The sequence below is a fragment of the Nannospalax galili genome, unplaced genomic scaffold (genome assembly GCF_000622305.1).
Source record: "Nannospalax galili isolate Female #2095 unplaced genomic scaffold, S.galili_v1.0 scaffold439, whole genome shotgun sequence".
NCBI lineage: Eukaryota > Metazoa > Chordata > Mammalia > Rodentia > Spalacidae > Nannospalax > Nannospalax galili.
In genome coordinates, this window is record NW_008344194.1 from 1,537,242 (window position 1) to 1,550,804 (window position 13,563).

Here is a 13,563-nt window from a genome sequence, read left to right on the forward strand (position 1 = left end):
CCCAGATGTCCTTCAGTACAAATTCCTCCATTAGTGTCTAGCCAGCCTATCTAGATATCAAGCATAAGTAAAGCATACTCTCCCTCACCCCATAGGACTCAGTCTCCAACTGTTCCCATATTAGGGCTGGCCCACCACCCATTTTCTTCACTCCACTCTGGACCCTTGTCCAATTGAATTGGATGGGTCCTGTGCTCAGTGTCACCATTGCCACCAGTTCACATGTGCAAGCTTCCAATGGCCTGAAAGCCCCCGCTTTCCTATGTTCATGAAGCAGCCCTGACTCTTACAATCTTTCTGCTCTCTTTTCTGCAATGGTTCCTGATGTTTAATATAGGAATCCTATCCTGGGACACACACCCTGCAGTCTGTGTGCCTTCTGTGTGCATTACACTCTGTTGTATAAGGAAGCTTCACTGGTGAGAGCTGAGGGATGCACTAGTTTTCTCTCTATCTCTCGTTCCTCTATTTCTATGAGCCTTAGGTATAGAGGTTCAACTCTAGATGTGTCACCTAGAATTAGGTGTCTCTCAGACGTATATTCTCTGTGTCTGACTAGTTGTGTGATTCTGCTCTAGCCTCCATCTGTTGCAAAAAGAAGCTTATTTGATGAGTGATACATGGCATAAGTGTCTGTAAATAAAGGATCCATATTTAGCATATGGTAAGAAATTTCGTTTGTCTAGAGACATGGCAGAGATAGGGTTTTCTCGCGGATCTATAACCTCTCTAGCCATGTGTATCTGATTGTGTTTACAGTGCCACTCATGAGTTCGGCCCCATTGAGATGGCTTTAAATCCAATTAGATAGCTGTTTATTGCCTCCCAGATAATAAAAATATATTATCTTTCTTGAGACATTTTAGAGCACATTCTCTTTCTAATTCAAAATTCTGTTCTTCCACAACAATGTATCTGTGTGAGAATTAAGAATTATAAAGTCTTTTGTGAATATATTTTTAGTAAATATAATCTTAAATTATGCCCTTCCATCATCAAATTATCTCTCACACATTCACTTATATGTAAATGCATATGTTTTTTGTCTGTATACTTAATAATTTATGTCACAAAAATTTTAATCCTCTCTACATTAATTCTCAATGTATAATGTTGACCTATGTAAACATCATTGGAATTTCATAATGAATCTTTGAAATGGAGTGGTTTTGTCTTCTTACTACAGATATCAGTCCCCCAGCACAAGGAGTAGACCACAGACAAGTACAGAAGGAGCTTGGAGATGTCATCGTCCGCCTTCATACTCCAGTTCTACTGACACCTACAACTGTTCAAGTCACATGGACGGTAAATTTTCAGAGATTATACTAGACTTTATATACAATATAGAAGGTAAAAGTCAACTGGGAATTTCATAGATTTTTCAAAGGAAAATAAAAATTTCAAATAAACCAAAACTTAAAAAGTAAAGCACTCAGCATTTCAAATCAAGATGCAGTCCATGATAACAAAGGAATATTCAGTCAATGAAACAGTACAGAGTAAGAAGTAAAAGTAGCTATAACAGCCAGGATTGATGCATGATCCTAAGGAAAGTTTTCCAGGCAACTGGGAACTTGCTCATGTGAACTTGTAGTAATGGTGACAGCATGCACAAGACCCATGCAGACTCAGTCAGACAAAAACCCATCAGAGAACTAGAGAAATGGACAACAGGCCCCGGCCTTAGCCAAGGAACTATTAGCATCTGATCACTGCTGGGTAAGAGAGTTCTTTAAGGGAGTGCCTCTAGATAGACTGCTTAGACTCCAGTGGAGGAACTTGAACTGAGGGACATCTGGGTATGTAAACTTGACTTGATAGGCCTTAACGTATAAGACAGAATGCATGAAATTTAGGTGGGGGTTGTGTGTGGGGGGTACAGCTGGGAAGGGGGATCTAAACATGATTAAGATGTATGAAATTCACAAAAATTCAAAAAATATACATTGAGAAAGAAAAAATAAATTGTAATATAAACATCACCTTCTCTATCTTTTGTATTTCTAGTGCTTTTACTGAGCTACAGTTAATGTACCAAAGTTACAGTGCACAACTCAGTAGTTTTAGTACAGTGAGAGTGCTGAAATCATCACCAAAATCTGATCTTACAACGTTAGTGTAATCCCTGAATAAAGCCCTGAGCCCATTAGAGCTCATTCCCTGTGACCCCAACCTCAGTCTTGTGCAATCATTAATAGATGCTGTATCTCTATAGTTTTGTTTACACTCGAGTATTCCGGTGGACTGTTTTTATTTTTATTTGTGTTTTGTCATTTTGTTTTGTTTTGTTCTGTTTTATTTTCTTTGAGAAAGGGTCTCCCTTTAGCCCCAGCTACCCTGGAATTTGCTATGTTGACCTGGCTGGCCTCAATCTCATGGAGATAGCCTTCCTCTGCCTCCTGACTGCTGAGATTAAAGGTGAGCACCACCATGCATAGCCTTTCATTTTTTATTTTTACTTCAAAAGAGAAATGATAAATATTCATCTGTTGAAAGAAATCTGCTAATCACAGAAATTCAAATTACCATCCTGGTGAACATTTTATTTTTTTAAAGCCAGTCTAAATAATTATTAAATTTCTGCCCTATGAATATAAAATTTGGTAGTTTCTTAAAGTATAAAATATGAGTAAACATATAATATTTAAAGAATAATTATATAATTTAGAGTTACAGTATTTTATTTCCATCTTTTATAATTTTTAATGAATGTTTTTCCATACTATTCATGTAATGTTTTCTATTTTTCTGTTCCCAAGAGGATAGTACATTTCTCTCATAAGTACTCCAATAATGCAATAAGGAATATATTTAATGAAATAAATTCAAATGGAGGGGGTCTCTCACCACTGTAATTGGAGTTATTTTACCTCTCAGGTAATATTTTCAACTTACTACATATGTAGGTTATTTAAATTAGTGCTCACTTAGCATTTGAGTTGCAGATGTGCTGAAGAGGCAGGCCACTGGGAGTGGCTCACAAGGCCTGAGGTATTTAATCACCACATGTACCTGACATTTGTCCTGGAAAAATCACTAACCTCCCAAACTCTACCAAAGATTACTGCTAATGAAGCAATAGTTTGCAGTAACAACTTTCTAAAAATCACTGTTGGTATAATGAAGGGAGGCTAAAATCATTTTAAAAAATTGTTCTATAGAGAAAAGTAGCAATAACTTGCTTTTTAAAATGATGATTGTAGTGTGGTGGTAGTGGTGGTGATGGTTATGATGGTTGTTATTGTTGAGGTGGTGGTATTGTTGGTAGTGGTGGTGATGGTATTCAAAGACAAAAGAATCAAAAGTCCTGATGCTGGGATTGCAAGGAATGCTTTTACAAAATCAGCTTTAGAAAGCTACTGAAACAAGATCTGTCACTTAGCAGCTAGCTCACCAATGAAAACCCTTTCTGGATTTCCTATTCAGATTTATTCTCTGTTTTTAAAATTGAAAGTATAGACAGTGAGCATCTGCACTTCGCAGTTCAATGAAAATGTTTACTTAGAAGCTGCCATGCCATTTTCACCTCTTTAATAAAGATGCCTTATGAACACATCTCCACAGCTAGCAGGGTACAGTCACTTAAGTTTCTCATTTGACTGTTTCTGGATCCCTGTGACGTGTGCATTATCTGAACAAAAGAAGTGTACCTAAGGTCAGAAAGATGAAGAGAGGAAGGTGAAATTCAAGCTCAGGCATCCTCTCTGAAAAGCTGAAGTTTTCTTTATCATTTCACTTATCCTTTAAGTCAAATGCTTATTTGTGTATCAGAAAGTCCTAATTCTCAAAACATGTCAGTTTGGTATAAACACAAATTGATAGTGTGGATGAGGATTCCAGTAACCTGAGCCTCCACATTAGACCTGGTGTTAGTTTTTCTTATTATAACCTCATAATATTGTGGCTCTAATTCTCGAAAATCTTTGAGGGTTAAAAGTTGCCAGGTGGAGGAAGGAATTCCTACATTTAAGAGACTAGACTGGGAGGTTAAAATTTGCTGTATAAAGAAAAGCATACAGGATTCCATGAAGGTTTCTATCTGGTGCATTCTAAATAGAAAAATATATTACTTATGGACTTAAACACCATGAATTTTTGCCTAGAATTTGATCAGTTCTAAAGATACCTGTCTTCTAATCTGAATGTTGATCAAATTATTAAAGCATTTATGGTTTAACGTGAAAATGATCACCTCTACTTAATAAAGTTTACCTATTTTAAGGTAATTTTCTTTTTTTTCAGGTTTGCTTTCACCTGTGTTAATATATTTCTACTCTCCAAACAGTGCCTTGCAACTGCACAAAATTAAGCTAAACTCTTTTGTATTAAGTAGGCCATTATTATCCACTGGTTGAAGGCATGGCTCACTGGAGTGAGCAAGCCATGCTGTGTAGTAAACATTAGCTTCATAAACTCCCGAAAACACTTAATTAATGAAATCCAAACATGGATAAAACCAATTTGCCCTGATTTACAGACTCCCTTCATCTGGAAACAGCTGCTTAATGTTCTTCTTAAAAACACAGCTTGCTTCTTTCAGTATTAACAAGCTATTATTGTGAGTTATGTCTTTCTTTCAGTATATAAATTCACTTAAAGAGAATGCAGAGAGGTTTATACAATGTAAGCTTAATGTTGTTTTAACATACATGGCAAGGATCTTTTTTTTTTTTTTTTTTTTTTTTTTTTTTTTTTTTTTTTTTTCGATGAAAGGCAATCCTCTTTGGTTCTCATAAATTTAAGCTTTTGCTTCTTGGTTGCCTAATTCCATAATGTCAGGACAACTCCTGCTTTTCAAGAAAAACATGTCAGTTTGGTATAAACACAAATTGATAGTGTGGATGAGGATTCAAATAACCTGAGCCTCCACATTAGACGTGGTGTTAGTTTTTCTTATTATAACCTCATAATATTGTGGCTCTAATTCTCGAAAATCTTTGAGGGTTAAAAGTTGCCAGGTGGAGGAAGGAATTCCTACATTTAAGAGACTAGACTGGGAGGTTAAAATTTGCTGTATAAAGAAAAGCATACAGGATTCCATGAAGGTTTCTATCTGGTGCATTCTAAATAGAAAAATATCTTGTTCTATACTACTTTAATTGAAATTTTATAATATTGTACTATTTAAAATCAATATGGTAATCTACCATTCATTGACGTGTTACTTTCTCTCAACTAAAGAAGAAAGGATAGAAGTTATATGAAAGAAAACACTTTTGTTCATCACATACAGACTACTGTAATTTTTTAGTTGAAGTTAGAGAGCATCATTTTCTTTATTTCTTTCTGTACACGTTGCTGACATGAGGCTATTTCATTTGACTTTCACTAATCTTTACACTTTGAGAATAAATGTCAGACTGAAAGCTTCTTATGATGTGGCTACTAAACTGTAGCGTGAGGCACTAGCTGGAGAAGATGCTGTGGTCATTTATGTTCAAATTAAGCATTTCTAAAGCAAGACGAGACATTAAAGTGGTTTGAAATCCTATTTTTATTAAAAGATAAAGTCAGGGCTGGAGAGACAGCTCAGTGGTTAAGAACACTGTTCTTGCAGAAGACCTGGGTTTGAATCCCAGCACCAACATGGCATCTAACAGCTATCTGTAACTACAGTGTCAGGTGATCTGACAGCATCTTCTGTTCTCCATGGGCATTGCATGTTGTTGTTTTCAGGACTGGGTTTTTGAGAGGGGAGGGAGTAGGGAGGACAGAGAGAGAGGCAGAGAGTATGTGTTTTGCAGGTACACATCTGTGTGGCGGTACACATACATTCTTCCCCACCTTGGGTCTCCGGGTCTGTCATTGGCCTGGGATTTGACAAGTAGGATGGGCTAGCTGGCCATCAGTCTCAGGGATCACTGTCTCCACTCCCCAAAGCTGAAACTGCAGGTATAAAAACACCACACTTGGCTTTTTTTTTTTTTTTTTTTTTTAATGTGGGATCTGAGGATTGAACTCAGGTCCTCAAGCTTGTAAAGCAAGCAGTTTACCAACTGAGTTGTCACCCCAACTACAATAAAGGGAAGAAAATATTTTTTAAAAGGTATAGTTGATATGAGTTTTCAACTTCAAAATCTAATTGCTACTAAAAATAGGTGCTATATTTTCAATAAAGGGAGAGACAAAAACTTGTGAAAATGTGTGAAATGGGACCAAAAAAGGAGTAGGAAGATGCTAAAACACACTTTTTAGTGAGTAGTGGATAAGAGTTTTCACCTGCTTTTCAGGTAGATGGTAGGACTTGGCCCTTTAATCTTAAATTTCCTGTGGTTTATCCAGACACAGGGGTGCGTGCATTCTCAGTCCTTGCTTCACTGCTCAGGGGACCCCAGCTCTGCATTCAGGAATTTGGGCCTTCATCAGGAAGAAAATCCTCCATTCATGACTCAGTCAGCGCCCTCTCCCTTGGGAATTTTCATCCCCTGGTGGATCTCATTCCCTACTTTTGCTTATGTTTATTGGTTTTGATCATTAAGTTGACAATTGTTGAGTAATTATTAGCTAATGCTCACCTTCTGGACAGTAAGCTCCGCTATGAGGACACTCAACGGTCATTGCCATTTTCACACTTGGAGGTCAGCAGAGTTCTTGGCACTTATTAGTATGAACAAAATATGTGCTTTGGATGAGAGAAGAGATTGCTGAATTGATGCTGACGCATAGCATATCACACATAAAAGCCCTGAAAATAGGAATTATGGAACACAGGGCAAGAGCATGCAAATGAGAAATGAATGTTGAAAAACAGGTCTGGCCCTTGACATGTGTTTGGGTGAATCCAAGGAATCCTAGTTTTGTGTGGATAGTTTAGATGTTGTAAGGTATTTTCAGTGGAGGAATTATTTGGTCTACTTGCCTTTACAAAAAGATTTTTAAGTGACTATGTGTGAGAACTTTGGAGAACTTTGCCAGGGAGAGGGAGAAGAATAAGAATGCAGGGCTCCCCTCAGACGGCCATGAACAGGACTGAAGTGGGCAAGTTCCTCTGTGATGTCTTACATAGTTCCTTCAACTGCTCTGTGTTTCTTGCAGGTGGATCGCCAACCCCAGTTTATTCAAGGCTACCGAGTGATGTACCGTCAGACTTCAGGCCTGCAAGCTTCAACTTTATGGCAGAATTTAGATGCTAAAGTCCCCACAGAGCGAAGTGCTGTCTTAGTCAATCTGAAAAAGGGGGTGACTTATGAAATTAAAGTCCGCCCGTATTTTAATGAGTTTCAAGGGATGGATAGTGAATTTAAAACAGTTCGTACTACTGAGGAAGGTCAGTATGAGTTTCTCGTGTCAGTGAAACTTGTATCATCATGAAACCATTCTTTTACAGTGTTTGGTTATTCTAAAGAAACAAATCTAAAATAAGAATTGGAATTTATTTTCTTAAATGTTTATCCTAAACCTTATGTTTAAGGGCACTTGAATTTGGCTGCAATATATCCTTGTGTTTAAATGTGGGTCTATCATCTGGCTTCATTGAAAGACAGTCTATAGGAAACTCAGGAACACAGACTTCTCATGGAGGATCACTGTTTAGGGGTAGAACTGGGTCTGACATCTATAAGCCTTTTTTTGTAGGAATTGCCTGTCTAGCCTATAATTTCTCACTTGGAAGGTCATTGCATGCTTCTGATTGATGTTTCTAGCATAGGTCCATAGGTATTCCCTCATTTGGAACATTCTCTTTTTATGGTGAACCTAAGATGCTTGTAGATTCCGACCAGCCTATTAGCCATCAGAAAAATGAAAGGCTTACTAAATATTACCCTCCGAGTAAAATGATGGGATGAAAAGTGAAAAACCAGTCCCTGAGTTCAGCTTTTGTACTAACTCTATGTACGCTTCTGTAAAAGTCTGTCTTCTAAACATATTTTGTGTAAAATGTTACAAGAAACAGCCTTGTGAAAATACAGGTTACTAATATTACCACCAAGGAGCTCTTAAGTTGCAGATTTCCTTTGACATAAGCACAGTAAAAAATTAAGTACACATTTATTTCCAGTGTAATCTGCTAAAACAGACAGGAGGGAATATATTTGAAAATATCTACCTACTTTTAGGATATATAAAGACAAGGAAAATACTAAAATCAGTAATAACTTTTATATACAGTACTAAATTTTACCTTATGCTGCAAATTGGTCCTACTGATAAGTGGGGTGGACGATGCTAATGCAGGGTGTAAGGTTTGAAGCCCTCATCCAAAACTCAGTTTCACTGCAGTAGACTTATACTGCACATATTTGTCACCATTTGGCCGACATCTGTCTCTGATTTCTATGGTCTGGTGAGGGTAACAAATGGGCTAAGTCAGGAGAGCAATGAGCGGTGATTCAAGTTCTTTCACATCCAAAGAAAGAAGCTGAGTAGTCAAATAATTGAGCTGTCGGGGAGCAGGCATGGCGTTCTCACCAAGCCAGCAGTAAGAGAATGAAGAGCCAGTTTCCAAAGTGTTATTTTTCAGTGCAGTCTGCTTAATAGCTAGCAGGCTGGTAGATAAGTGGTCAGGTTTATGTCACTGTGCTGGATTTGAAGTGGTACTGTCACATAGAGGGATGGTAAAGAGCAGAGTGGATTACCAGGTGTCTGTCTGTGTCTTATACCTCAATCCAAATTTGGTCATACCAATGAAATGATCCTGTGACAATTTTACCAAACCCAGAACACCTTATTAAGATGGCTTTAGAATGGTATTTTAGTATATTTGTCTAGACTCTAAATTGTGGCACTATGAAAGCATTGATGTTTTTATATGGAAATCCTTTAATGTTGCACAATTCTTAATTATCTACAAGGATTTTGTGTAGTGTTCTATTTCTCCTATTGGGTTAAATGAAGAGATTGAGAATAGGTGAATTCTGCACATTAGGTACATTAGGTGTTTCCACCTTTTGGAGGCCCAGGATAGGGACCCTGAAGTCTAAATTCAGGAAATGCTTCTCATCCATCGCTGATCATCCATCACTTCTCAGCATGCTTGTAATTAGTTATAGGAGAAACTATAAAGGAAGAGAATGGATGTAAGAAATCAAAATCTCCCATTTCACATTTGACCCAACATGAACCTGTTTTCAATTTTATCAGTAGACTCTATTTCCCAGCCACATAAAATATGTTTTAAATCTTAAATTTATGGATCAGTTTATAATAGTCAATTATTTTTCCCAATTTGGAAAGAAAATCATTGTTTTTCTTTATTGGTAAAATTTAAGGGCTGTGTTTCTGTTTGTTATTTAGTAAACATTACTCAAACAATCCAAAAAAGGCTCCCATTCTAAAAACCAGTCTGTATGCATTTGGGGAAAAATATCTGAAAATATGTCCGGTTGCAAACATTTTTATTTATTCTTCTAGAAACATTAACATATTAGAGGTGAAATAAGATTATAAATTCAAATATATCTGGGTTCAAATTTTATCTTACTATTTGACCTCAATAAATACCTTAGACCCTCATTTATAAATTGAGCTAAGAATTGTTTCCACCTCCTGATATTCTTGTAAAGAATGAAAACTGACAACACAATGCTAAGCATACCAAAATATTCATTAGATTAATAAGCTCTCCATATTATTACTGAGTGTATAGTATTCCCACTTGTTCTATTTGCTCTAAATTATGCATTGAATTTAAAGCTTATTGTTTATGCAAGCTGTCACTGTACAGCATTATGTGCAGATGCAGGAGGAATGGAAGGCGAAACCTCAAAAGTATTGTCTTTGTGTTCATAATTCATAAGTATACACACACCAGAACTTACTGTTTATATTTATCCTATTTACTTCTGCAGCCCCAAGTGCCCCGCCCCAGTCTGTCACTGTGCTCACAGTTGGCAGCCACAACAGCACGAGCATTAGTGTTTCCTGGGACCCTCCACCTCCCGATCACCAAAATGGAATCATTCAGGAATACAAGGTAGGCCCAGCTGAAGAAGGAAGGTCCTCGGATAAGCTGCCTGGAGAAATCGTAGCACCTTTCCAAGGCAAAGCCTGCGTCCATAGGTTCACATGCAAAGTGACAGAACCTACTGCCTGATTGGCAATGGCATGGAGGCGGAGGGAATTAGGACCTAGCACCAAGGTCACAGGCACACAGCTCAGTCAGAAAATTAACGTTAGGACTGGAATGAATTTCAGCACGGTGTGATTGAGAATTTTGAGCGATAGAGGGATCCGCTTAGGGTAGGAAGCAAAGGCTTCCCAGAAACTCACTTCATCTTTATGATAAAGATTTAGGAGGGTGGAAAAGACAGAAGAGGGAAAGAGGGCAGCACCAGCTCGCTCTCTCCCCGCTGCTTTTATCTGTTCCTTGAGGGTTTCAAAACATTTACCTTGGGGCTAAACATGTGCACATTGAAACATATTTGTAAAAGAATAGCCAAAATTGTCTCATTTTTGAACTGATGAAAAAGGTTAAGAATATTCTTGTTAAGAAAAATTATATATCTAATCTTTCATTAGTGCCTTTGATGTTTAAGACTCAAAGTATATCTAGCTCTTCATAATAAAATTGTGCTTACTTGTTTCAGAAACAATACTTATGCATGTATACACATGTATATACATTTTCACCATGAAACTATATAATAAAAATATAGATATAGGTATATAGGAAAATTTTACAACCAAGTTACGGTAACAAATTTCTGTATACCCAAAGAAAACATGCCCTAAAAATTTGATTTATACTCAAAATGCAAGCCTAGCTACTTTAAGATCAGTATCTAAAGACTCCCTAATACTTTGTTTCATATGTGTGTGTATATCAATATTAAGATGTTGAGATTTATTGATATGAGTGTTAACACTGGCTTTAATTTCATTTTAATCAGTACCTGTAACTTAGAATTAATCCATTTAACACTTCTTAATATTTTCTTGAATGCAATATAAATTCCTGAGTTGTGTACCTTTGATGTTAAAAGTCATCATCACAGCATTTATAGTAAATTACATCTAAAGCAAATTTTTTATAAATAAAGCAGTGGAAGGTTTGTGTTTTTAACCTATACAACATAAAATTTGAAACCATGCATAACTTTCCTGAAATGTTGAATGAGTCATTGCAACCTCTAAGTTACTTGGCATAAACAGTGATATAAGATGTGAGTAAACATGACAGAGCTTTAGCTTATACTATTGGTCACTATGAACAAATATAAATTCAATTATAATAGGATAATTCCAAGAAAGATAATTTCATATTATCTGTTTTTTTGTTTTTGTTTTTGTTTTTTATTATCCATAGATCTGGTGTCTTGGAAACGAAACACGATTCCACATCAACAAAACTGTGGATGCGGCCATTCGGTCTGTAGTAATTGGGGGCTTGTTCCCAGGAATTCAGTACCGGGTAGAGGTGGCAGCTAGTACCAGTGCTGGAGTTGGAGTGAAAAGTGAACCACAGCCAATAATAATTGGTGAGTGTCAGACTATGTGGTCTGAACTTGAGTATCTGTCAGACAGCAAGGAAGACTGTAACTCTTAGTGTACTTTTTAACCATGGTCAGATATGTGATTGAAGGAGGACACATTCACATAGGCAAGTAGGCTAACTGACAGGAGTTCTGAAAAATTACTTCACACAATTATTTGTACTTGTATGAGTCCCCAATCTTAAATGTATAACCACTGAGTTAAAAGTGGTTAAAAATTGTTAAAGGATCCATTAATAATTTTGGTTCAATGAAAATATAGGGAAAAGCCAATTATTGAAGATGATAAATTTTGTCTCAAAGCTATTTTTCTCTTAACTAGAAAAATGTCAAAGATTAACCAAAAACAGACTAAGAGAACTTTGTAATTCAAATATACTATATGAAAGAACTTCATATTAAATCTCTTTATAACATTATTCTCTGTCACCATTGAGGATGTTTGTCTGTTCTTGAAAAGTGTATGAATGGAATCATCTAGAACATGATATTTTGTGTCTGGCTTTTCTCACTCAAAGTCATGTTTTTCAGACTGACCCAAATATATCTTACGCAGTTCACAGGACTTGCAACTGAGCAATACTCAATCCTATTCAATATTGTTTTTATGTATCTGCTTTTCTCTATAGAGAATGCACATTCAGGTGTAAGGTTTTCCAGGAATATGTGCTGTCATTTCATTAGAGAAATCCCCAGAAATGGAATTTCTGAGAAATAGGATTGTGTATTTTAACTTTACTTGAAACTTTCAAACTATTGGCAAATTGTAAAATTTGGAACTCCCAGCATCCAGGAAAGGGACTTCCAGTTTCTGTGCACTGTCACCAACACTTGACACTGCCACTCTCTGTTACACAAGGCATTCTAGGAAGATGTACACTATATGCCTTTGTGGTTTTCACTTCAATTTTCTTTTATGACTGATGATGTACAAATTTACCTATGTTAATTTCTTGTCCATTTGCTGTTTCTGTATCTCACATGGCCCAATCTTTAAATTGTATTTATTATTACTGATTAATAGGAATTGCTTATGATGCTGGTTAAAGTTTTTGCTCATCACATACACAAGGGGAGGGAAAGAGAGAGGGAGTTAAGGAGGGAAAGAGGGAGAGAGAGAGGAGGAGAATCATCTTCCAGTTCACAAGTTCTCCATTCCTTTTTTAACAGTGTCTTTTGATGAAAAGTGTTACATTTTAATGAAGTAAAATTCAATAATTTTTCCTTTCCTATTTATTGTTTTCTAAGAAATTGAATTTGATCTCTAGATAGGAAGGAAACTCAATTATTTTTAACTAGAAGGTTTATACTTAAGTTCTATAATTCATCTTTACACAGTTGCATGGAGTTGGAAGGCTGAGACTTCGGTATTCTACATCTTTATCAAATTGAATCGGCACCATTTATTGATTCACAGTAGAACACATATATGGGTCCCTTTCAGGGTTTCTTGTATTTATATTTACATAAGCCAAACTGAATTGTTTTTATTACAATAATTTATAGTGGCTTTTGAAATTGGGTAATATGAAACCTCTATCATTTCTCTAAGAAAAATTGTTTTGGCTAATATAGGCCTTTTTGCCTTCCATGTACTTTTCAAATCAAACTGTCAGTTTCTACAGAAATATGGTCGAATTACAATTGAAAAAGCAGCAAGTCTGCCCATCAAATTGAATAAACACTTTACCAGTGAGTCCCATCCAGGAACATAACACATCTTTCCATTATAGAAGTCTTATTTATCATGACACAATAGTGCTTGTGCTTCTCAGAGTATGATCTTCCATATGTTATGTTGAGATATTTCCTGAGTGTTCAATATGTGTTTTACATGGTACTGAATTGATTTTTGAAATCTCTTTTTTTCTATCATTTTATGCTATACGTTAATTTAATTTTTAATTATTTTCTCTTTGATTTAGCATGGTAAATTCTATTGAATAGCTTCCAAAGGTGACAACTTAGCATGCCTGGCCGAGTTCTACTTGGTCATTAGTATGCTCTTGTAGGCTGTCACTGGACCTGACTTAGAATCATGAATAATTTTGCATTTGTTTTCCTGAAGGATGTTCATCTGTGACTCTTTTCTTTTTCTCTTTTATGCCTTGGTTGGTTTTGGAATGAG

The 13,563-nt window shown here is 36.3% G+C and overlaps 1 protein-coding gene across 17 annotated transcripts in view; it reads left to right on the forward strand.

Moving 5' to 3' along the window:
• Window positions 1-13,563, forward strand: part of Robo2 (roundabout guidance receptor 2) — a 1,342,812-nt gene that overhangs the window by 1,253,489 nt on the left and 75,760 nt on the right. For all 17 annotated transcript variants that reach the window (XM_017799977.2, XM_029567102.1, XM_029567103.1 and 14 more), the window contains 4 exons: window positions 1,187-1,308; window positions 7,039-7,270; window positions 9,792-9,916; window positions 11,249-11,420. In XM_017799977.2, coding sequence (XP_017655466.1) covers window positions 1,187-1,308; window positions 7,039-7,270; window positions 9,792-9,916; window positions 11,249-11,420 — 651 coding nt within the window. The remainder of the gene's footprint in view (window positions 1-1,186; window positions 1,309-7,038; window positions 7,271-9,791; window positions 9,917-11,248; window positions 11,421-13,563) is intronic.